This window comes from Amblyraja radiata, chromosome 4 (genome assembly GCF_010909765.2).
Source record: "Amblyraja radiata isolate CabotCenter1 chromosome 4, sAmbRad1.1.pri, whole genome shotgun sequence".
Classification (NCBI taxonomy): domain Eukaryota; kingdom Metazoa; phylum Chordata; class Chondrichthyes; order Rajiformes; family Rajidae; genus Amblyraja; species Amblyraja radiata.
In genome coordinates, this window is record NC_045959.1 from 46,748,524 (window position 1) to 46,773,620 (window position 25,097).

A 25,097-nucleotide genomic window follows, 5' to 3' on the forward strand; every position below is an offset into this window, starting at 1 on the left:
GCCTCCCTCCTGCTCTCCCCCAGCTCTGATTTGAAAATGGTAAACCCTCCACTCTTTCCTCAGTTATGAGGAAGAGTCACTGACCGGAAATATTACCTTTTTTTGAAATTCCACAGATGTTGCTCGACTGGATGAGTTCTTCCAATATATTTATTTTATTTTAGAACTTTGGGATTTGGGAGATTTACAATAGTTTCCCCTGACCAGGGCAACACTGAATGTGGTCATGTTACTGTGCAATCAACATCACATAGTGCCGTTATTACATTCACCACTGACTGAATGTACTGAGAATTCAATAGAAGGAAACTATTGATGGCTGTTTATACAGTTTGAAATGTAAACCACATTAACATTCGATAGATATTATATGTGGATGGAAATCATTGGTGGTCCTCGGATGTGATGTTCTAAGAAACCAAATAGATCTAAAATTGTGTTTTTTTCATAGATAGCTTTAAAAATTAATCGTTTCCCTTACTTAGCCACATGTGTTCAAACTACATTTTAACATGTCTTTGACCACATGTAAACCAGGCAGCAAAGCTCAGAATCACCAATGCCAAAGGCTGGTATGTTGATGGAATTTACTTTTGTGGCCAATTGTTTGGAAAGGACAGCGTTAAGCCTTTGAAGGCAAATCCCAAATCAGAATGATCTATTAACATCAGAAGCTGGAAAATTTAAACCTGGCTCCTGAAGATTCCCAGTGATCCACAGGGACAAAAAGTTTGGTCTTCCTACTGTAGCCAATGAAAGTTGTTTTCTTATTTGCTCTTATTTGCGTTTTTGTGTGTATGCCTTTGATATAGGATCCACCCACATCAGTGTCACTTGGGTTACGAATGGAAGAAATGATCTTCAACTTGGCAGACACACATCTCTTTTTTAACGATTTAGAAGTAAGTGGAGATTTTTTTTAAACGTCCAGCATTCATTTAATGTATACCATGGCCACAAAAACACATCACAGAATTAGTCATTGTATCACTGACTGACAGATGAATGCGATTAATGAACTCGCCAAAACAGTTGCTTTTGTTCAGTCCTTGGCTTAATTAATACTGTAAGGATGTTCCTGAAAATATTTCCGTGTTCAAGAAGGAACTGCAGATGCTGGAAGATCGAAGGTACACAAAAATGCTGGAGAAACTCAGCGGGTGCAGCAGCATCTATGGAGCGAAGGAAATAGGTGAGACTAAGCGGAGGTTGGGCGATCGTTTCGCCGAACACCTCCGCTCAGTCCGCAATAACCTACCTGAACTCCCGGTTGCTCAGCACTTCAACTCCCCCTCCCATTCCCAATCCGACCTCTCTGTCCTGGGTCTCCTCCATTGCCAGAGTGAGCAACACCGGAAATTGGAGGAACAGCGCCTCATATTCCGCCTGGGTTGCTTGCGTCCGGATGGCATGAATATTGAATTCTCCCAATTTTGCTGTCTCCTCCCCTTCCTTAACCCTCGAGCTGTCTCTTCCCATCCCCCTGCCCTCGGGCTCCTCCTCCTCCTTTTTTCCTTCCTTCTCCCCCCCACCCCCCATCAGTCTGAAGAAGGGTTTCGGCCCGAAACTTCACCTATTTCCTTCGCTCCATAGATGCTGCTGCACCCGCTGAGTTTCTCCAGCATTTTTGTGTACCTTCTGAAAATATTTCCATCTGATGAGCTGAAGGATGTTTAAAATGTGCTTGAATGAGTCTCTTATTGTTTGCATTGGCCCATAAATCAACTGTAATGTTTTGGCTAGACCATAATGTGAAATGAGTTGTTAGTTTGCTGCTATTCAATAATAACATATTGCACATCATCTTGGTGCCATTCCTATTGAGCGTTAATATACAAATGGCAAAATCCATTTAATTACATAGAAGCTGAATTTGGCTCAAATTGTTTTAAACACTTGCATTAAAAAAAACCTGATTTACATTGGACCTGTGAGGATGAATAAAATATTCTGATTTCTATTTGTGCAAGATTACAGCACCTTTCAATTTGTGGAGATTCTTTTATATCCATTGATAATCAAAAACTATCAGATTTTTTCCCAGCTGCAGAATTAGTGTTCTACCAACTGGTCTGACTGTTGTTAATGTGGAACTGTTGAGAAATTGGGTCTAAATTTGCAGGGAGGCATGAATATACAGCTGCTGTCTTTCAAATGCAAATGGAAGTTTCACTGAATATTCTCAATAATATTGGATTATTGTTCATAGTTTGTATTATCTTAAAGTGCAGAACATAGGCATATAAAAAGGTGCAAAGGGCTGGAGTAACTCAATGGGGCAGGTAACGTCACTGGAGCTCATGGACAGGTGAAGAAGCAATACAAGTCTAGTACTCCTCGATCTGGACCAGTTTTAATGATAAACAACTTTGTTCAACAACTTTGCTGTCTATGAAATAGTCACTTTGGTAATATTGCTCTGGGTTTGAATTTGGAGGCCTGCCATTTAAACTAGAACAAGAATTCATGCCATCTCTACTCCACTTCAGGAATTGGCTGCCTTAGTATTATCTATCTTCACGCATGCGCATAAAGGATAGGAAAGGTGTAGAAGGACATGGACCAAACACGGGGATGTCAGACTAGTGTAGATGGGACATCTTGGTCACCATGACAAATTGAGCCAGGGGGGTTGTTTCCATGTTGTATGATGAGCCTGGTGTAGAGCAAGATTGTCATTTGTCATGGTCATTTCCATCAAGATTGCTGTATTACAAGCAAGTTCATATACAAGAATCTGCATGCATAATAGTTTGGACAGAATCCAATCATCTTTTAAGTCACAAATCTATTCCACAGCACAATAAACAATAGGTGCAGGAGTAGCCCATTCGGCCCTTGGAGCCAGCACCGCCATTCAATGTGATCATGGCTGATCATCCACAATCTGTACCCTGTTCCTGCCTTCTCTCCATATCCCCTAATTCCGCTATCTCCAAGAGCTCTATCTAACTCTCTCTTGAAAGCATCCAGAGAACCAGCCTCCACCGCCCTCTGAGGCAGCGAATTCCACACACTCACAACTCTCTGTGTGAAAAAGCACATGGTTTCAGAACTCATCAAAATTTAAATGTGGGGATGAATTCTTTAATGAAACAGGATATAGGCATTGACAGATTTCCCCATGTTTTGATTCCTTGTGCCAAACTTGAAGCTGCTATTATATCAGCTTTTTCAAATGACTGAAATAATCCTTTATTGGAAAGAGAACTTCTTTGGTTTTCTCTGGGATTAGTGAGCATATGGTAAGTCTCAATGCCAGTCTCTTTAACAGACTCGCACTCTGCTGCAGCAGTAATTAGTTCCTGCACATTCTGAATGTGATCCAGGATTTTGAGAATAATTCTGAGCATTAAAAGCAGGGCTGCCAAATCTCCCGCTTTGAGCGTGACACTCACGCATTTCATCCAATTCTCACGCCCTCACGCTGAAGACAGAATTTTCACGCTGACAGGCTGTCTTCAGTCCCTGCACAGCAAAGATCCTATAGCGGAGCTATAGCATCTTTGCTGCACAGTTTGTCTCAAGTTTGCGCCGCATGACAGCGATCTGCACGGATTGGGGAAGCGCGTCGGTCCCGGGCAGCGGGTGCCAGCGCTTTTGTGAGCCGTCTGCAAGCGCTGCGCTTCCGGCTGCCGCGGCAACCTCGCTCCCTCCCTCCCGCCCTTCAACTCACACGGCAGAGCCAGCGCCGCCAATCCACGCTACACCGTGCCTGCCAGACTCCCCATTGGGCGGCCGGGGAAAGAGAGGGAGGGGAGAAAGAGAGAGAGAGAAAGAAAAAAAGGGAGGGATGGAGGCAAAGAGAGACGGGGAGGGAATGTAGTGAGGGATTGAAGGAAGGGAAGGAGAAAGGGGAGAAAGAGGAAGCGTGAGGAAAAAGAGGGAGGGGAGGGAGGGAGGGGGAGGATGGAGGGGGGGGAAGGAAAGGTGTGTGTGTGTCTCTCTCCCTGTGTGTGTGTCTCCCTGTGTGCGTGTGTGTGTGTCTTCCTTTGTGTATGTGTCTCCCTGTGTGTGTGTGTGTCTCCCTGTGTGTGTGTGTGTGTGTGTGTGTGTGTGTGTCTCCCTGTGTGTGTGTGCATGTCTGTGTGTCTCCCTGTGTGTGTCTCCCTGTGTGTGTCTCCCTGTGTGTGTGTCTCCCTGTGTGTGTGTGTGTCTCCCTGTGTGTGTGTGTCTCCCTGGGTGTGTGTCTCCCTGGGTGTGTGTCTCCCTGGGTGTGTGTCTCCCTGGGTGTGTGTCTCCCTGTGTGTGTGTGCATGTCTGTGTGTCTCCCTGTGTCTGTGTCTCCCTGTGTGTGTGTGTCTGTGTCTCCCTGTTTGTGTGTGTGTCCCTGTGTGTGTGTGTGTCCCTGTGTGTGTGTGTGTGTGTGTGTGTGTGTGTGTGTGTGTGTCTCCCCATGTGTGTGTGTGTCTCCCCGTGTGTATGTGTGTGTCTCCCCGTGTGTGTATGTGTTTGTCTCCCCGTGTGTGTGTGTGTGTGTGTGTGTGTGTGTGTGTGTGTGTGTGTGTGTGTGTGTGTGTGTGTGTGTGTGTGCGCCTCCCTGTGCGTCTGTTGTCACATCCTGGCCTTAGACAGGGCTGCCAACTCTCAGGCTTTGAGCGCTTTGAGCGTGAGAGTCACGCATTTCAGCCAATTCTCACGCTGATGACAGAATTCTCACGCTGTCTTCAGTCCCTGCACAGTTTGTCTTTTTGCGCCATATCACAACGATCTGTGCGGTCTGTGGAAGCGCGTCAGTTGGCGGCTGTGAGTGACGTCGCATCTCTTCTCTTCTCTTCTTTCTTGGTTGGATGTGCAGCTGCCGACAACATGAAGCAGCCGGAGATAAAACTAACCAGGTGAATCGGTTGTAAAACATGGGGAGGACCACAATGAGGCCAAACATCTAGGACAGGGTTTGGCAACCTACGGCACATGGGCCGTAGACCAAAAAACCTGAACACCCTCCTCCCCCCCCCCCCCCCCGGTCGCAACGCTCCCTCGCAATTTCTCACTCTCAACTCTCACCCAATGTTGGCAGTCCTGTTAAAAGAGCATTTTACTTGCTTATATACACAGTGCAAAAACCAGCAAGGTTGATTGTAGTATCCTGAGCCAGCTAAATGTCCTGTCTCAGCAAGCTGCCATTATGTCACATTTTCCATTTAAATAGTACTGTTGCTGGATTCAAAGCGGTTCTGTTTTTATACATGCTCTCCAGTGTGTTAAATCTTCCTATTATCAAATCTTCTCTTGGTACTACAGGCGACTGCTTTCCTTTCAAAATTGCTGTTGCAGGCACAGCTGGGGCAGAGGTAGAGTTCTGCCTTACAGCGCCTGAGACCAGGGTTAATTCTTGACCATAGTTGCTGTCTAGGCGGACTTTGTACATTTTCCTCTGGGTTTTCCCTGGGTGCTCCGGTCTCCTCCCACACACCAAAGACATACAGGTTTGTAGGTTAATTGGCTTTTGTAAATTCTCCCTAATCTGCAGGTTAGTGTACAGGGTGATCGCTGGTCGATGTGGACTCGGTGGGCCAAAGGACCTGTATCCACGCTGTATCTCTAAAGTCTAAAGCTCACTGTGTATCAGGAAAACCCCAATGTCTGAGCCATTTTCTCTTTGCCGACTGGAGAGTTTTAAAAGCATGTGGCCAGTGCCATTGAACAGCAAAGTTCAGCAGTGTTTTGAAAAGTTTCTTAAAGCCACATTTTTTTCTGGAGCCATTGTTCATTGCTCGTTTTGACTAACCTTGTCGCCAGTTGCACTGCATTTGGGATGGAGTTGAGCCAGTTTTGCTGAGCAAGTAAATATTATTGATAATAATTTCAAGAATATACATGAGCTTCACAATGAATGTGGGTATACTCTAATGCAGATTAACAAAAATCTATCAGAAAGATAGACCCAGAATGCTAGAATATCTCAGCGGGTCAGGCAGCATCTCTGGAGAAAAAGAATAGATGACGTTTTGGGTCGGAACCCTTCTTCAGATTGAAAGCAGAGGTTGGGGTGGGGTCGGGAATAAACTGGAGGCATGAAAAGGCCAGAACAAATTGAGGCCGGCAACATATAACTTCATGAAGCGTGGTGCCCATATGGCCCATTATTGGCTGGGGAAGACCTCAGGATGGGTGAAGCCCATCTTTTCACCAGAGACGCTGCCTGACCAACTGCATTACTTCAGCATTTTGTGTCTGGCTTCGGTATAAACCGGCATCTGCAGTTCCTTCCTAGACAAAAAACGATCACATGTTTGTAGCACAAGTCTAGTGATGTATTACATCACATGAACACAGCATACTTACATACTTAGAAATATTCCACCAAAAGGTGAGACACATGAAGAGTAGCAGAGAGAGTGAAATGTCACAGATGGTGCAGTATAGGGAGATGAAGAGGAAAAGGAGAAGGGAGGCAAAGGCATCCTCTGTGCGAGCTGTTATGTAAAGACTGATCTGTGAGGACTCACCTTGACAAATCTAACGGGGTCATAATTTATTTGTGACTCAGTCCGCAACGCAAATCGTGTTCTTAACCGAGACCTCCTTGGCATCCTCCTGCTAGACCACCTGCAGGTAGCTTCCATGCCCAACCCCCAGCCCATGAACACAGATGATCTATCCTGCAATTGTTCACCACCTGTCTATAAGACATAGGTGCAGAATTAGGCAATTATGCGCATCGACTCTTCTCTGCTGTTTAATCATGGCTGATCCATTTTTCCCTCTCAACCCCATTCTCCTGCATTCTCCCCGTAATATTTGCCATCACAACTAATCAAGACCCTATCTATCGCTGCTTTGAAAATGTTCAATGCCATAGCTTCCACCACTGTCTGTGGCAATGAATTCCTCCTTCTGGTTAAAGGAATTCCTCCTCATCTCCTTTCTAAAGGTACATCCTTTTATGCCATCCAGCTCTTTCTCAATGAATCTGAGAATAGGCTCCTTGCCCTTTGGAATAACTGGTGTAGGCTGGTGAATAGTAACCACACTTGTCTGTAGCTGGAGGAGGGATGGTACTGTGAATTTATGGTGGCTGATTGATGAAGGACGTTCATTTATAAGGAGATGAGAAGGAATTTCTTTAGTCAGAGGGTGATGAACCTGTGGAATTCTTTGCCACAGAAGGCTGTGGAGGCAAAGTTAGTGGATATATTTAAGGCAGCGATTGATACATTCTTGATTGGTACAGGTGTCAGGGGTTATAGGGAAAAGGCAGGAGAATGGGGTTAGCCATGATTGAATGGCAGAGTAGACTTGATGGGCTGAATGGCCAAATTCCACTCCTATCCCCTATGATCTTATGATGAGAACTCAGCTGCATGGCTGAAGGCTGGCAGCTGCAAGAAATTGAACCAGAGCTCCCCACTCACGGCAGTTGTTGCTGGAAAAACCTTGCACTGCATTAGGGAATTGAACTGTTCTGTCACCTTACATGTGCAGTGCAATGTCCTAATTTTTAATTCAACTGATTTCAAGAATATGGTGGTGCGTACAAGGCTTCATTCACTGTTTATTATTAATTGACAGATATGCAGGCGTTACTCTTTCCGCCACCTCTGTTATTTGGACAGTGCATAATAAAGGTATTGGTTTAAATTTCTAGGATTTCTTGCACAGTTATGTCGAAGGGATAGCAATTTATTTAGAAGACGTGATGGCACGTAACGGAGGGAACCATGGTGGAGTTAGTGTTGGCACAGCAATGCTACTCTGCTTCTTTTCATTGTTAGATGTTAGGACCTGAAACGTCACCCATTCCTTCTCTCCAGAGATGCTGCCTGTCCTGCTGAGTAACTCCAGCTTTTTGTGTCTATCCTATTCACCCTGCTCTTTCTCCTCCTCCATATACCCTGCTGCACACACATTTCTCCTCTTGAACTCACATCAGTCTGCAGTCCTACCTAATAGCAATAAAATAAATGTCACCATTTTTCAATTAAAAAACCATGAGGTTTCTTAAACTGCTTTGGAGCCCCAGCAACATACATTGAAATATATATAAATATCAAAATGAGCCTAGAAATTATACAGAACTTAGAAGAGTACAGCACAGGAACAGGCTCTTTGGCCCACTATGTTTGTGCCGAATATAAAGGCAAGGTAAACTAATCTCATCTGTCTACACACAATCATACACCTCCAATTTTCCAGAAAATTCTTTGAAAGATCTAAGTCGAGATTTTTTTCAATTACAATCTACTAAAGACCTCTTAGAATAGATACTAAACTTTTACCAATCAATCTCACCGCCATGCCCTTCAACGCAAATTGAGGGCAGAATGCTCCTTTGTTATTTTGCAGAACTATTTGTGGAGTTTATTATGTAAGTGTAATGTTACTAGCCAGGTCCTCTCTGCTCATACTGAGCTCCATAAGTAGTTTGACGTTGAAGCACAGCCTGATGCTCAGCAGCAAATCAATGACAACGGTGATTTTAGCATTTCCATGTCCCAAGCATAGACCAAGCAAGAGGAATCTGGATGTTGCTATCAGATGCACAGGGTAATGATGGGGAATGCCAGAAGCCTTGGCATCAATACCCCACAATCTGGATCTAAGATGCAGATGGTTTTATCCTGAATGGGGTGACATGCAATTCCTTCACATGCAGCTGAACCTATTTGGTAAGCATCGAGTCAGTTGATGTGTAGGAAGGAACTGCAGATGCTGGTGTAATCCAAAGATAGACACAAATTGTTGGAGTAACTCAGCAGGTCGGGTAGCATCTCTGGAGAAGAAGAAGAAGAAGAAGAAGGGTCTCAACCTGAAACGTCACCCATTACTTTTCTCTAGAGATGCTGTCTGACCCACTAAGTCAGTAGATGTGCTGACCACCCTGGGTATCTCACCTCTGCTGTTCTTTTGTCACCTTATTGGTGTGTCTGATACAAATATATCTGTAGTTCCTCAGGATAACACGGAACGTTATGGATTTCTGGAAATTGCCTTTTCTTTTCCAACCTTTTCTTTTTAATGTTTTGTCTGACCACATAATTCAGATTTCTTAATAATAGGTCTCCAATTCAAATATGGAAAAGAAATAAAGTATAAAAAAATATATAAAATTCCGGAAACACTAAGTGGAATAAAGTTGAAGTTTGAAGACACTTCATCATATCTGGGAAATGAAGATAAACGTGGGTTTAAATTGTAAAAAAGATATCGAGGGGGGAAGATGACAAAGGGAACATTTGAAACAGTGAGACCAGACAGATTCAGATTTTCAATAAGTGCAGGTTTATTGATTATCAATTAATGCTAATGAATTACTTGCCGTAGGTATATGACATGATGAGGTACAATCATTATAAACTTTACTGATTCTGAAAGATAAGTGTCTAACAGAAGCAGTTGCTTGAAATTTATTGCTGATTGGTAGCACGAGATGTATCAATTAGATTTAGCACTTGGGAATTTCAAATGAAGTTATTGGAGTTAGATTTTAGTAGCACGATAAAATAATTTGCTGTTACCATACATTTAGTTGTACAAACTAGTGCTCAATTTCAAACCAATGTTATTTTTAAGTCAGTTGTGCTTTAATATTGTCAATCCTTTCCTAAATCTCTTATTCTGTTACCTCCATTAATTTTGCACATCCCCAAGGGAAATGTTTCAGTTTTCAACTTTTTTCTCCTCTTCTGTTTTTAATTGAATTGATTATTATTTTTTTTCCCATCGTGCTATTTGCAGATGGAGTAGTTGCTGTTGATTACATGTTCTCCTTGTGACTGTATGGGATTTCCCTCGTGCTCTGATTTTCTCTTAGATCCCAGAGACTTGTGGATTAGCAGGATAATTGGTGACTAAGTTGCTCCAAGTGCGTAGATGGGTGGTAGAATCTGAGGGTGGGTGATGGGAAGGTGAGAAGGATAAATGGAAGTAAGTGGCAGGGATCTAAGTGGGTATTGATGGTCTTGGGCTGGAGGTCATAGCATGAAAGTGGCAACATGGGTAGATTAGGTAATAAACAAAGCATTTAGTGTGCTTGTCTTCAAAGGCCAAGGCATTGAGTAGAGGAGTTGGGATGTCATGTGGCGGTTGTATAAACATTGGTTAGACTACACCTGCCATATTGTGTACAATTCTGATTGCCACACTCCAGGACGGATGTGGTAGTAATGGAGAGAGTGAAGAAGAGATTCGCCAGGAGGTTGCCTGCAATTAAGGGTGGCAGTTACAGATAGAGATTGGATCTCGCTGGAAGGTGGGAGGCTCAGGGATGACCTTACGGTGATTTATAAAATTATGAAGGACACAGATAGAATGGATAGCCAGAATCCTTTTCCCAGAGCAGCAAAGTGTAGAATTAAAAGCATAGGTTTAAGGTTAAAGTGGAGAAATTTAATGGGGATCTGGAGGGTAGATTTTTGATACAGAGGGTGGTGAATATTCTGGAATAAACTGCCAGTGACATTGGAGACAATTATAACAGTTAAAAGTTTTTTGGACAAGGACTTGGATGGAAAAGGTGTTGAGGGATACAGTTCTAATGCAGACAGATGGGATTAACATGTACAGGCATCAAGCTCAGCATTAACAAGTTGAGTTGTAAGAGCTATTTGTGTGCTGTACATTTGCATGCTTTTACGATTAAAATAGAAATCACATAGCGTGGACAGTGCAAATTGGGTGGGAGGAAGGGCTTGTTTTCATGCTGTATGACTGATTCATTAATCTCTTGATTGTGAATCATCAAATTGTGTTGCGGCCAGAGAACTACATACTTTGGCTTCACTTCCCATTACGTAGAGCTGTTCCCTCACAATGCCAGCCACCCGGGTTCAATCCTGACCTCAGGTGTTGTTTGTGTGGAGTTTGCATGTTCTCCCTGTGGCCGCATGGGTTTCATCTGGGTGATTCAGAATCATCCCATTCCCTAGAAATATGCATGTTTGTAGTTTAATTGGCCTGTGTAAATTGCCCCTAGTGTGCAGGAGCAGATGTGAAAGTGAGATAACATCGAACTAGTGTGAACAGGTGAGTGATGGTTGATGTGAAAAAGGGACTGTTTCCATTTTGTGTCATTCAATCAATCAAGCAAGCAAGCAATAATCTCTAGTATTCCTTTAAATGTCTTTCATTGGCCTTCTCGTGTTTCTCATCCACTTGCTGGCCCTTTGATGCATCACCAAAGTAAGTTAGGTTCCTCCCTGTTGAGCAGAAACAAATTTCAATTGAAGATTTGCAAGACCCAAGCCAGTCTAGTCTGCAGCACATCCTTCTTTCCCTAACTACTGGTTTAATTAGCCTTCCTGGAACTGTCTACAATTGAACCAGATAATTTGTGATATTGGCATTATGTCTGATACTTTTTGGAGTATGAAACAGTTCCTTCAAATATATGATTTATGAAGATGGAGAAAGGTTTCTGAAGAGGAGTTCTGACCCGAAATGTCACCCATCCCTTTTCTCCAGAGATGCTCCCTGACCTGTTTAGTTACTCTAGCACTTTGTGTCTCTCTTTGGTATAACCCAGTATCTCAATTTCTTTGTATATGCCTTCAAAAATATTATCCATTTCCAATCCGCACTATTTCTCAGGTCCCAGCCAGCCACAGCTCATTGCTTCTGAAACTATATGCCTTTCTTTAAACAATCATACTAATGCACTCTTACTCAGCTTCCCTACTGTACCTTCTAGAAACTTACGGTCTTCCAAACCGAACTGCCTGTTTCATTTTCAGGTTGTCTGTCTCCATTGGCTTCCCAATTAGTTTAGAAGAATGAGTGTATTTTGGAGAAAGGTAGGCTCCTGTGGGGCATAATATCCAGACCATCCTTCCAATGGAGAATCTCGAATAAGGGGACATAGTCACAAGGCTAGGGGGCAGTCATTTAAAATTGAGCATGGGAATTTCTTCGAGTATGGGGTAGTGAATCCCCTGTTATTTACAGAAGTATTTAAAGAGGATGTAGATGGGTTTTTGAAAGTGCAGGGAATTAAGGGCCTTTTGTAACTAGCACTGAACCAGAGATGAAGCATGAGGTAATCAGCCTTGATCATTTTGAATGGCAGGGCAGGTTAGAGGGGTAGAATGGTCCATGTCCTCTATGGAATATCTTAAATTGACAATTCGCACCATACTTTCAAGTCACAGTGAGGCCATCCTCATTCTTTCTCATTAACCTCCATCAATTCCCTGACATTCATCGTGGTACCATCAGCAGCTATCCTGATTCCAAGGTTTATGCTCTGAAATTCCCTTCTTAAACATTGTTGTCTCCACACATTTCCTCCCTGTTTCTCAGAAATCATTCCCTTTAATTGTTTTCAGCCATCTACTCTAATACTGCTAAATATGGCAGTGTCAAATTTGTTTGATAAATGTCTTGTGAAACCATAAAAGGCCTGTCCCACTGTACGAGGTAATTCAAGAGCTCTCCCGAGTTTAAAGAAAAAATCAAACAAGTGGTAAGTACGTAGAATGTATGTAGCGGGTACGTCGGAGCTCGGGACGTCTCTTAGCAGCTCGTAACGCTAACGGCAGGTACTCGGAAAACACGGTAAGCTCGTGAAGATTTTTCAACGTGTTGAAAAATGTCCACGAGAGCCCCGAGTACCTACGAGCGGCTATTACCGTAATTCTCCGAGGTCGAATCAGGGGAAACTCGGGAGAACTCTTGAATTACCTCGTACAGTGGGACAGGCCCTTAAGACATTGGGATGTTTTATCAGGATGAAACTGCTATGCAAAAGTAGTTTGTTCCAGTTATATTGTTGAAGAGGGTGGCAGCTCACTTGTTCCCAAGCAATGGCCAATTCATATCCGGTCAGTGGATATAAAAACATATTTTCCTTCTCAAAGTCTCCTATTTCTCACGTGCAAACATTTCTGGGTTCCATTCTGTGAAGTTCCCCGACAATATGGTTGAGATCATAATTTAATGTATGAAAATCATGAACAGAAAACATCAATACTGCAAGTGAGTGGTGGCATTCATAATATTTTAAACATCATACTTCATATTTAATATTTATTTGCCCCTTGGCTGAAGATGACAGCCTGTCAGTAAATGTTTTAAAAACAGATACCTGTCTTAATAGTTACCATCATGTGAGAGAGGCAGAAAGAAAATACAATGAATAACAGAAGTTAACATGTTAGATGTTGTGATAGTGACTTAAAGCATTAGGATCCAGAGAGAGTTAGCTAACTGGATGCTTAACTGGCTTTATAGTAGAAAGCAGAGGGTGGTGGTGAGAGGTTGTTTTACGGACTGAAGGCCTGTGACTAGTGGTCTACCTCAGGGATCTGTGCCTGGCTCGTTGCTGTTTGACATTTATATCAATAATTTGGATGATAATGTACAAGGTAAGATTAGTAAGTTTGTAGATAACACTAAAAGAGGTGGTATCGTAGAGAGTGAAAATGATTATCAAGAATTACAGCGGGATCTTGATCAGATGGGCAAGAGCGCTGAGAAATGGCATATAGAGTTTAATTCAGATAACTATTGCATTTTGGAGAATCACACCAGGGCAGGTCCTTCACATGAATGGTAGGGCCTGGGAAATGTTGTAGAGGAAAGGTTTGGAGGAATACAAGTACATGATTCCCTGAAAGAGGTGTCCTGTGCAGATAGTGTGGTGAAGAAGGCTTTTGCCACATTTGCCTTCATTAGTCAGGGAATTGAGTATAGAAATTGGGCCATTATGTTACAGTTCTGTGAGACATCAGTGATGCCATACTTGGAGCATTGTGTTCAGTTTTGGTCACCTTGCTTTAAGGAAGATGCCGTTAAACAAGAAAGAGTGCAAAAAAGATTTACGGTGATATTGCTTGGACCCAACGGCCTGAGGTATATGGAAAAGTTGAGCAGGCATCTACTTTACTCTTTGAAGTGTAGGTGGCCGAGGGTGATCTGATAGATCTGTGTAGAACTGTAAAAAATCATGAGGGGATTATATAGGGTTCAATGCATTCAGAAAGTATTCAGACCCCTTCACCTTTTCCACATTTTGTTACATTACAGACTTATTCTAAAATGGATTAAATTCATGTTTTTATCATAAATCTACACACAATACCCCATAATAAAAAAGCGAACACAGGTGTGTAGAAATTTTTGCAAAGTAATTAAAAATAAATAAGTGAAATATTACATTTACATAAGTATTCAGACCCTTTACTCAGTACTTTGTTGAGGCACCTTTGGCAGCGATTACAGCCTCATGTCCTCTTGGGTCTGACGCTACAAGCTTGGCACACCTGTATTTGGGTAATTTCTCCCATTCTTCTCTGCAGATCTTCTCAAGCTCTGCAAGGTTGAGAAGTGTCGATGCACAACTATTTTCAGGTCCCTCTCTCCCCCATCCGTCTCTCCCCTTCCACCCCTCCCCCTACCCTTCTCCCCCTCCCTCCCCCTCTTCCCGTTCTCTCCCCCTCCTCCCCTTCTCTCACCCCTCTGCCCCCCTCCCCCACCCCTCTCTGGCCCCCTCCCCCTCTCCCTTCCCCTACCCCTCTCTCCCCTTCCCCATCCCCTCTTTCCACCACTCCCCCACCACTTTCACATCCCCTCCCCCACATCCCCATCCCCGCTCTCTCCCTTCCCCCTTTCTCCCCCTCCCCAATCACTCCCCCATCTCCACCCTTCCTCCTCCCCCTCTCCTCACCCCTCTCTCCTCCACCTTTCCTCGCTCATCTCCTCCCCCTCCCCCCTCTCTCCCCCTCCTCCTCCCTCCCTCCCCCCTCTCTCCACCCCTCCCCCTCCCGTTCTCCTCCCCATTCACCTTCTCTCCCTTCCCCCCTCCCCACTCTCTCACCCTCCCCCTCTCCCTCCCCCTTCCCCTCCCCACTCTCTCCCCATCTCCACCTCCCCCTCCCCCCCACTCTCTCGCCATTGCCCTTTCCCCCCTCTCCTCCTCCCTCCCTCCCTACCCCCTTTCTCCGCCCCTTCCCCACCCCCCGTCCCCATCACCCCTATCTCCCTTTCCCGCTCTCCCACCCCTCCCCTTCCCCTCTCACCCCATCCCCCTCTCCATCTCCCCCTCTCCATCTCCCCCTCTCTGCCCCATCCTCTTCCTGCCTCTCCGCCCCCTCTCCCCCCCTCTCCATCCCATGTACCCCCTTACCTCCACCCCCCTCTCTCCAACCCCCCTCTCCCCTCAACTCCCTTCCCCCCTCTTCCCCCCCCCCCCCCCATCACCCTCCCCCTCTCATTCTTTCTCTGCCCCACTCTCTTTGCCCCTCGAGATAGGGTGGGGATGGGGTAAAAGGAGCCAATGAATAATAATATCAAGGGGGGTGGTTAGTGTGTGTGTTGGGGGGGAGGGTGAGTGCGTGTGCGACACAACAAGCTTCCCCCCCCCCCCCCCCCCCCCCCCCCGCAACCGTGTGTTGAATGGACACGCAGTATAGCAGAAATAAAATGTTATGTAAATTGTCCAACACTTAAATGTGGCTGAGGATTTTTATTTTATCAATACTTAGAATGAATATCCTCCTGATCGTAGGTATTTTTGCAGGTGTATGGATTCCAACATTGATAAAACACTGCAAAAATACATTTTGCTCATAGAAACATAGAAAATAGGCGCAGGAGTAGGCTATTCGGCCCTTCGAGCCTGCACCGCCATTCAATATGATCATGGCTGATCATCCAACTCAGTATCCTGTACCTGCCTTCTCTCCATACCTCCTGATCCTTTTAGCCACAAGGGCCGCATCTAACTCCCTCTTAAATATAGCCAATGAACTGGCCTAAACTACCTTCTGTGGCAGAGAATTCCACAGATTCACCACCCTCTCTGTAAAAAATGATTTTCTCATCTCGGTCCTAAAAGACTTCCCTCTTATCCTTAAACTGTGATCCCTTGTTCTGGACTTCCCCAACATCGGGAATAATCTTCCTGCATCTAGCCTGTCCAACCCCTTAAGATCCCCCTTCAATCTTCTAAATTCCAGCGAGTACAAGCCGAGTCTATCCAGTCTTTCTTCATATGAAAGTCCTGCCATCCCAGGAATCAGTCTGGTGAACCTTCTCTGTACTCCCTCTATGGCAAGAATGTATTTCCTCAGATTAGGAGACCAAAACTGTACGCAATACTCCAGGTGTGGTCTCACCAAGACCCTGTACAACTGCAGTAGAACCTCTCTGCTCTTATACTCAAATCCTTTTGCTATGAATGCTGACATACCATTCGCTTTCTTCACTGCCTGCTGCACCTGCATGCCTACTTTCAATGACTGGTGTACCATGACACCCAGGTCTCGTTGCATCTCCCCTTTTCCTAATCGGCCACCATTCAGATAATAGTCTACTTTCCTGTTTTCACAATAACCTCACATTTATCCACATTATACTGCATCTGCCATGCATTTGCCCACACACCCAACCTATCCAAGTCACCTTGCAGCCTCCTAGCATCCTCCTCACAGCTAACACTGCCTCCCAGCTTTGTGTCATCCGCAAACTTGGAGATGTTGCATTCAATTCCCTCATCCAGATCATTAATATATATTGTAAATAGCCGGGGTCCCAGCACTGAGCCTTGCGGTACCCCACTAGTCACTGCCTGCCATTCTGAAAAGGACCCGCTTACTCCTACTCTTTGCTTCCTGTCTGCCAGCCAGTTCTCTATCCACATCAATACTGAACCCCCAATACCGTATGCTTTAAGTTTGCATACTAATCTCTTATGTGGGACCTTGTCGAAAGCCTTCTGAAAGTCCAGATATAACACATCCACTGGTTCTCCCTTTTCCACTCTACTAGTTACATCGTCGAAAAATTCTATAAGATTCGTCAGACATGATTTACCTTTTATAAATCCATGCTGACTTTGTCCAATGAATTTACCACTTTCCAAATGTGCTGCTATCCCATCTTTAATAACTGACTCCAGCATTTTCCCCACTATCAGTATGTTAGACTAACTGGTCTGTATTTCCCCGTTTTCTCTCTCCTCCAATCCTCAAGAACTGCTCCAGAATCTAAAGAGTTTTGAAAAATTATCACTAATGCATCCACTATTTCTGGGGCTACTTCCTTAAGTACTCTGGGATGCAACTCATCTGGTCCTGGGGATTTATCGCCCTTTAATCCATTCAATTTACCTAACACCACTTCCCGGCTAAGCTGGATTTCACTCAGTTCCTCCATCTCATTTGACCCCCGGTCCCTTGATATTTCCGGCAGATTATTTATGTCTTCCTTAGTGAAGACAGAACCAAAGTAGTTATTCAATTGGTCTGCCATGTCCTTGTTCCCCATGATCAATTCGCCTGTTTCAGACTGCAAGGGACCTACATTTGTTTAAACTAATCTTTTCCTCTTCACATATCTATAAAAACTTTTGCAGTCAGTTTTTATGTTCCCTGCCAGTTTTCTTTTATAATCTATTTTCCCTTTCCTAATTAAGCCCTGTGTCCTCCTCTGCTGGACTCTGAATTTCTCCCAGTCCTCTGGTAGCCTGCTTTTTCTGGCTACTTTGTATGCTTCATCTTTTGTTTTGATACTATCCCTGATTTCCCTTGCTATCCATGGATGCACTACCTTCCCTGATTTATTATTTTGCCAAACTTGGATAAACTGGCCAAACCTTTGCCACCTCCCCCCCTGTGTGTGTGGGAGGTGGTTAGTGGGTGTGTGAAGAGGCAGGCCACCCCCCCCCCCCCGCTACCGTACGTTTGGTTATTAATTTCCCTGCTTTATTAGTAAAAAACATCAAAAATTTTAAAATCAGGCTGCTGCATGAGTCGCAGAGCCATCTCACAGATGTACAATCATAATGGATCTCATTTACATATGCCATTACAATGGGACAGGTGTGGGAGATTGGAACCTTCACGTGGTCTGGCGTGCACAATCAAATAAGATCAAATAGAGCAAGTTGTCCTAAGGTCTAAGGTTTCTGTGCCAACTTTGTCTGTGCCCTAATGTGCGTCCTTGATCTGACCGCATATAAATCTGCATTAATTATTGGCTTTAATACCTGGCTAGAGGAGTATTTTTGTTCATCATTATTCTGTGAATAGCTGGGAAAATTCTAACTGGTATGTACCTGTAACTACTGACCACATGATGAACAGATTGATATTAAAAATAGAAAGTGATTTGCTATGCTAAGTACTGCTGAGTTGCTCTTGTCTTACAACACAACTTGAAGTATATGTTTGGTTTTAAATTATTATTCTGGTAAAACGTCAGGTACTGTTCTTTCAAATCATTCAATTTCAAAAATATTAACAGCCCAGGCGCAACAGAAAGTAATCATGTTTTCCCCCCAACAAATGGCTCTCCATTTGTGTACAAACGTGCATCTGTTTTCTCGAGGGGAAGGAAGAATCAGAAAGATTTCAATCATTTGCATATCAGAGTTAATTAACTTCAATTTCTTTTTAAATTGTTCCTGATGTTTTCTTTCGCAAAACCCAGCAAAGTACGCCCTCTTTCACAGATGAAGCAAAATCAATTTAAAATACTGGTTTGCAAAATAGCTTTGTTGAACATCTGTACCAAATTTTGACTTCTTTCATCATTGATGAAGCCAATTATAGGCATATTGAGAACTGGCACATTTGATAAAATGATTTAAAATCACCGTACTTATTTGTGCTGTTTTTTGAAAATGGTTTAATTAAGGCAATTGCCTACAGCATTCACCAACCAAATACTATAAAGTCATGTGCAAAAAGTTATGTCTATTATTTCTAATGGTGTTTATGTAGATATTTTAAATTAACTTCTTTGCTATTTTTGACTTGCTTTTCTGAATTGCTAAATATATTACAGTGATTATCAAAGGCTTGTATCTTCTATTGCTCCTTTCAACATTGTGTGTTGCGTTCAGCATAATAGTTACCCCAAAAATGAGATATAAGCCTAAACAACACCATGAGTTTTATATTGTTCATATGATAGACATCCTCGAGTGATTTAAAAAAAAAAATCATGAATTTATCTTTGGGCTCAGATTCCATTCAGAAAATACCCTTGCATAATACATCATCACCTAAACTCTTGTATTAGATTTACTCCCTTGTTCTCTATTAATATTCCCTTATAATTATTCCATGTTTTTGTGGCGGCACCTATGTCCGACTAGTTTTTGGCTGGACCCCTGCGAGTCCCCACCACATATTGTTCTTTTTATCGATTGAGTCTTCCATGGCCGGTGATTTGTGTTGAGCACATTATATTTTCCAGAATCAACTTTACCATGATACAACCATAATGGCCTTGTTTATTCTAAGCAGAGCTTCGTGTCCTCATTTCCTAAAAATATACTTTCTTGATCAAATGCTTCTGAAGCTGAACAGTGAGACTGGACCTCAGCTGATGTAATGGGAGGCCAAAACAACCCCCCACCCCACCCAAACCCCCACCCCCGACGCAAAAAACTCCTCTGAAAATCTCTGACTGACAATAAAGCCCGACCCTCAGTCTTACTATCAAAGCAATTTAGTTTAGTTTCATTGGGAGATACGGCATGGAAACAGGCCCTTCGGCCAAGCGAGTCCATGCGAGTCCATCGATCACCAGTTCACATTAGTCCTATGTTATCGCACTTTCTCATCCACTCCCGAAACTTTAAGCGCAATTTTACAGAGGCCAATTAACCTACAAACCCATATGATTTGTGATGTGCTATGTGGGAGGACACTGGAGCACCGAGAGAAAAGCCTTGCGGTCATAGGGAGAATGTACAAACTCCACAAAGAAAGCACCAGATGTCAGGATCGAACCTGGGCCTCTGGTGCTGTGACACCCTACATTTTATATGGTTTCCTAATGTCTCCAACATCAATTTTATTTTTTTTAATTTGACAATTAAAAAAAAATAATTAATTAAAATAAATTTAAATAAAACACTTTAAAATAATTAAAGCTATTAAAACAAACATGCAGAGCTTCTACTGCCCTTTATTTCCGATTACCTCTCATCATCATTAGCTGAATGACCTATCGTGGATAGGGGAGAACCAGTGGATGTGGTGTATCTGGACTTCCAGAAGGCTTTCGACAAGGTCCCACATAAGAGATTAGTATACAAACTTAAAGCACACGGCATTGGGGGTTCAGTATTGATGTGGATAGAGAACTGGCTGGCAAACAGGAAGCAAAGAGTAGGAGTAAACGGGTCCTTTTCACAATGGCAGGCAGTGACTAGTGGGGTACCGCAAGGCTCAGTGCTGGGACCCCAGCTATTTACAATATATATTAACGATCTGGATGAGGGAATTGAAGGCAATATCTCCAAGTTTGCGGATGACACTAAGCTGGGGGGCAGTGTTAGCTGTGAGGAGGATGCTAGGAGACTGCAAGGTGACTTGGATAGGCTGGGTGAGTGGGCAAATGTTTGGCAGATGCAGTATAATGTGGATAAATGTGAGGTTATCCATTTTGGTGGCAAAAACAGGAAAGCAGACTATTATCTAAATGGTGGCCGACTAAGAAAAGGGGAGATGCAGCGAGACCTGGGTGTCATGGTACACCAGTCATTGAAAGTAGGCATGCAGGTACAGCAGGCAGTGAAGAAAGCGAATGGTATGTTAGCTTTCATAGCAAAAGGATTTGAGTATAGGAGCAGGGAGGTTCTACTGCAGTTGTACAGGGTCTTGGTGAGACCACACCTGGAGTATTGCGTACAGTTTTGGTCTCCAAATCTGAGGAAGGACATTATTGCCATAGAGGGAGTGCAGAGAAGGTTCACCAGACTGATTCCTGGGATGTCAGGACTGTCTTATGAAGAAAGACTGGATAGACTTGGTTTATACTCTCTAGAATTTAGGAGATTGAGAGGGGATCTTATAGAAACTTATAAAATTCTTAAGGGGTTGGACAGGCTAGATGCAGGAAGATTGCTCCCGATGTTGGGGAAGTTCAGGACAAGGGGTCACAGCTTAAGGATAAGGGGGAAATCCTTTAAAACCGAGATGAGAAGAACTTTTTTCACACAGAGAGTGGTGAATCTCTGGAACTCTCTGCCACAGAGGGTAGTCGAGGCCAGTTCATTGGCTATATTTAAGAGGGAGTTGGATGTGGCCCTTGTGGCTAAGGGGATCAGAGGGTATGGAGAGAAGGCAGGTACGGGATACTGAGTTGGATGATCAGCCATGATCATATTGAATGGCGGTGCAGGCTCGAAGGGCCGAATGGCCTACTCCTGCACCTAATTTCTATGTTTCTATGTTTTTATGACCTGCAGGTCCTGCTCCAGGTATGAGCGCAGTATTCAAGAACAAATTCCTCAGTGTAAATATTAGGATAACTCAACAAACGTCAGCTCCAGCACCAGATCTATGTGAAATCTGGTCCACAGTTTAGTTTAGTTAAGATGCAACAGAGAAACAGGCCCTTCAGCCTATAGAGTCCACTCTGACCCTCGATTACCGATGCACAAAATAAGAATAAAGAGTAAGCCATTTAGAACGGAGATGAGGAAACACTTTTTCTCACAGAGAGTGGTGAGTCTGTGGAATTCTCTGGCTCAGAGGGCGGTGGAGGTAGGTTCTCTGGATGCTTTCAAGAGAGAGCTAGATAGGGTCCTTAAAAATAGCGGAGTCATGGGATATGGAGAGAAGGCAGGAACGGGGTACTGATTGGGGATGATCAGCCATAATCACATTGAATGGCAGTGCTGGCTCGAAGGACCAGATGGCCTACTCCTGCACCTATTGTCTATTGTCTATTGTCACAGTAGTTCTATGTTATCCCACTTTCCCATCCATTCCCAACACATTAGAGGCAATTTTATAGAAGCCAATGAAGCTACATATCCACACATCTTTGGGATGTGGGAGGAAAGGTTTAAAGACCTTACATAAAAATACTGAAATTAAAATTACCATTCCATTAATAAGTGTCCAAAATGTTCTTAATTAGTAATCAGCGAAAGCCAGTATGACATACAGAGATATCTCACAATCGTCACCATGCCCATCAATCATGATTCTGATTTGAGATACTGATCGCCAACTCCCAGTATTTGTAGAGCAGACATTTCCTCCAATATTGGCAAAACCACAGACATTGTCATTGATTCTTGGCACAACATATTACCCCGGCACACAGAATCAGTTTGAGTTAGATAGGCACAAAGTGCTGGAGTAACACAACAGGTCAGGCAGCAACTCTGAAGAGAAAGGGTTGGTGACGTTTCGGGTTGGGATCCTTCTTCAGACTCCGAAATGTCACCCACCCATTTTCTCCAGAGATGCTGCTTGGCCCACTGAGTTACACCAACACTTTGTGTCTATCTTCGAGAAAACCAGCATCCTTAGTTCCTTTCTACACATCAGTTAGGTTTGTGACCACGTGTTCTTATCCATCAACAAGTTTGGTTTTTACCTTCACAGTTGATCTACTGCTGAAGCCCATACCATTATTTGAACACTCCTCATCTGCAATATTCTGGGATGACCTCCCATCTTATGCAGCTATGTGAATCTCAGCTCTGACCAAGCCCCATTCACTCATCATATCTATGCTTGGTGATCTATTCCAGTAACTTGCATTTAAATTTCTCATTCTTATTTTCATTTCCATTCTCCCCAACCAATTCTGTACTTTACCCCAAAAAAAGAAACAAAGTGCTGGAGTAACTCAATGGGTCAGGCATCATCTTTGGAGAAGGTGGATATGTGTCTTTTCAGGTCGGAACCCATCTTCAGTCTCACTTCTGCCGTTTCTTGCTTCTGTATTGTACCGTATACCCAGTTCTGGCCTCTTGTTTAATCACGGATTTTGTTGCTCTCCCAATGACCTCAACTACTCAGCGCTGGGATCTGGAATTGCCTCCATAATCCTTGCCATCTCATTGCGCCTCTTTCTTCCATAAGCACCCTCCACAAAGCCTTCCAGTGTATCCAGCTTTTAACTTGCCTATCCTATTACCTATTTATATGTAAAAATTTGCTTGCTCTTTCTGACTTAAAAGATACGCTATAAATGTAAGTTCTTTGTGCTTTTACAACTTTCCATGCTATCATTTACCACTTTGGTGGTGTGCATAACAATAATTTGCCTCATCCAACTATGCTGCATATAAACATTTTAATATGCTCCTGCAGTTTATGCTCCATGGCTGTTCCACCTTATTTCCTGTCCCCTCAAAAATGGCAGCTTATTCAACAGTGCTCCAGTCATACTAGCTGCTGCAGATTAAATTTAAATGAAGGCAATGCATCAAAAAGTCCAGCGAATATTTGCTTGGTACATCAATCTATTGATAAATCTGTTTGCTGTGGCTTTTTGCCAGAATTTTCATCGACTCTTTTTTAATCTACAAACAGTAGAAATTCCCTCCAACTAAATATTGGGTAAACCGCACAAACGTTGTCTTTGATTCCTTCCACACGCTTCCCCTGCCACAGACATTAGAATGCAAGATAAAGCCTCCATAAAAAATATTATTTTAACCTATTGCCACAATTCATGGCATAAAAACAACATTGCAGTCATTTTAAACCTTTAGGAGACAGTTTACGAATGTCTTATCTGACCGTGCGGTGCTCTGGTTTCCTCTCACATCCCAATGATGTACTTCTGGAAGGTCAATTAGTTGCCATGAATTTTCCCAAGTGTGGTGTTTGGTGAGAATCACATGGGTGTTAACTGGTATCTGTGAGATAAGAGGTCACAGGGAAATGAGAGGAGTTCCCTGACTCTTAGTCTGAAAGGTCTCGTGCCGAAATATCACCTATTCCTTTTCTCCAGAGATGCTGCCTGACCCGCTGAGTTACTCAGCATTGTGTGTCTATCTTCGGTGAAAACCAGCATCTGCAGTTCCTTCCTACGCAAGTAAGAAGAGGGATTGGCTCTAATGGGATTATCTATGTTTTTTGGGAATATGAGAGAATATGCAACACAATCATTCAGTCCAATAATGACAATCATTCAGTCCCTAGGTTTAATAAATATATTTTGAGATGTGTTTGGATTGATGTTACCACACTTGATAGAGGACTGCTATTACATAAGTGGAGATATCAGAAGTACTCATGGCAGTAAATGGTGATCTTTCCATGACAACTTCAAATAGAATATCTGATATCAGGCTCATAAACATGCTGACCCACCCATATTATGGGCTGCACAGTGGTGCAGCGGTAGAGTTGCTGCCTTACAGCACCAGAGACCCGGGTTTGATCCTGACTATGGGTGATGTCTATATGGAGTTTGTACGTTCTCCCCATGACCTGCATGAGTTTTCTACGGGATCTCCGGTTTCCTCCCACGCTCCAAACACGTACGGGTTTGTAGGTTAATTGGCTTGGTATAATTGTAAATTGTCCCTAGTGTGTAGGATAGTGTTAGTGTGCAGGGATCGCTGGTCGGCACGACTTGGTGGGCCGAAGGGCCTGTTTCTGCGGTGTATCTCTAAACTAAAAATCCCAAAACTAAATATTTGGGCTGGCTGAGGGTGATTACTACTGGGGAAAGTTGTCTTAGGAGAGTACACTGATATTAGTTACCAGACCTTATCTATACATTTAGGGGTTGCAGGGGTAGTAGTGGTAGGATATGTCCAGACATGGATGCTCCAGCATTAGATGGTCCATGTTTCTGAGTAGGGATTATAGGAGGGGAGGGATCACCACTGTCGGGTGGACCATGAACTTTGGTTTTCAGGTACTCTTGACAGTCTCCTACAAGAAGGGAGGAATGGTCAGGTTGTGTTGCTTTAATGCTATGATAGTTGTAGACATGTGGATGAGGTGTACTTTAACCTGTGTGAGATGTTGAAGAGGGCTAGGGCAATGCGGATTGTACGAGGAAAGCTGGAGATAGCTGCCATTGTGGGATGGGTGTCTGTGTGAATGAGTTAGGATTCATATGATGAGTTATTTTCAAAATTGCATTTAATTATCAGAGCACCAACCATGGCATAGCTAGTAAAGTCATGAAATCTTTTTCTTCATAGTTTAAGGGCGACACGGTGGTGCAGTGGTAGAGTTGTTGCCTTGCAGCGCCAGAGACCTGGGTTCCATCCCGACTACAGGTGCTGTCTGTGCAGAGTTTGTATGTTTTCTCCGAGATCTTTGGTTTCCTCTCATACTCCAGAGGAGTTCAGGCTTGTAGGTTAATTGGCTTGGTATAAATGTAATATTGTCCCTGGGATAGTGTTAATGTGTGGGTATTACTGGTCGGTGGACTTGGTG

The 25,097-nt window shown here is 43.5% G+C and overlaps 1 protein-coding gene across 18 annotated transcripts in view; it reads left to right on the forward strand.

Annotated features, from left to right (window-relative positions):
* eya1 (EYA transcriptional coactivator and phosphatase 1) overlaps positions 1–25,097 on the forward strand; it is a 155,925-nt gene that overhangs the window by 83,087 nt on the left and 47,741 nt on the right. For all 18 annotated transcript variants that reach the window (XR_004411703.1, XR_004411704.1, XM_033019313.1 and 15 more), the window contains one exon: positions 813–902. Coding sequence is in view for 16 of the 18 variants with exons in the window: in XM_033019313.1 (XP_032875204.1) it covers positions 813–902 (90 nt within the window). In the remaining 2 variants the exon portion in view is untranslated. The remainder of the gene's footprint in view (positions 1–812; positions 903–25,097) is intronic.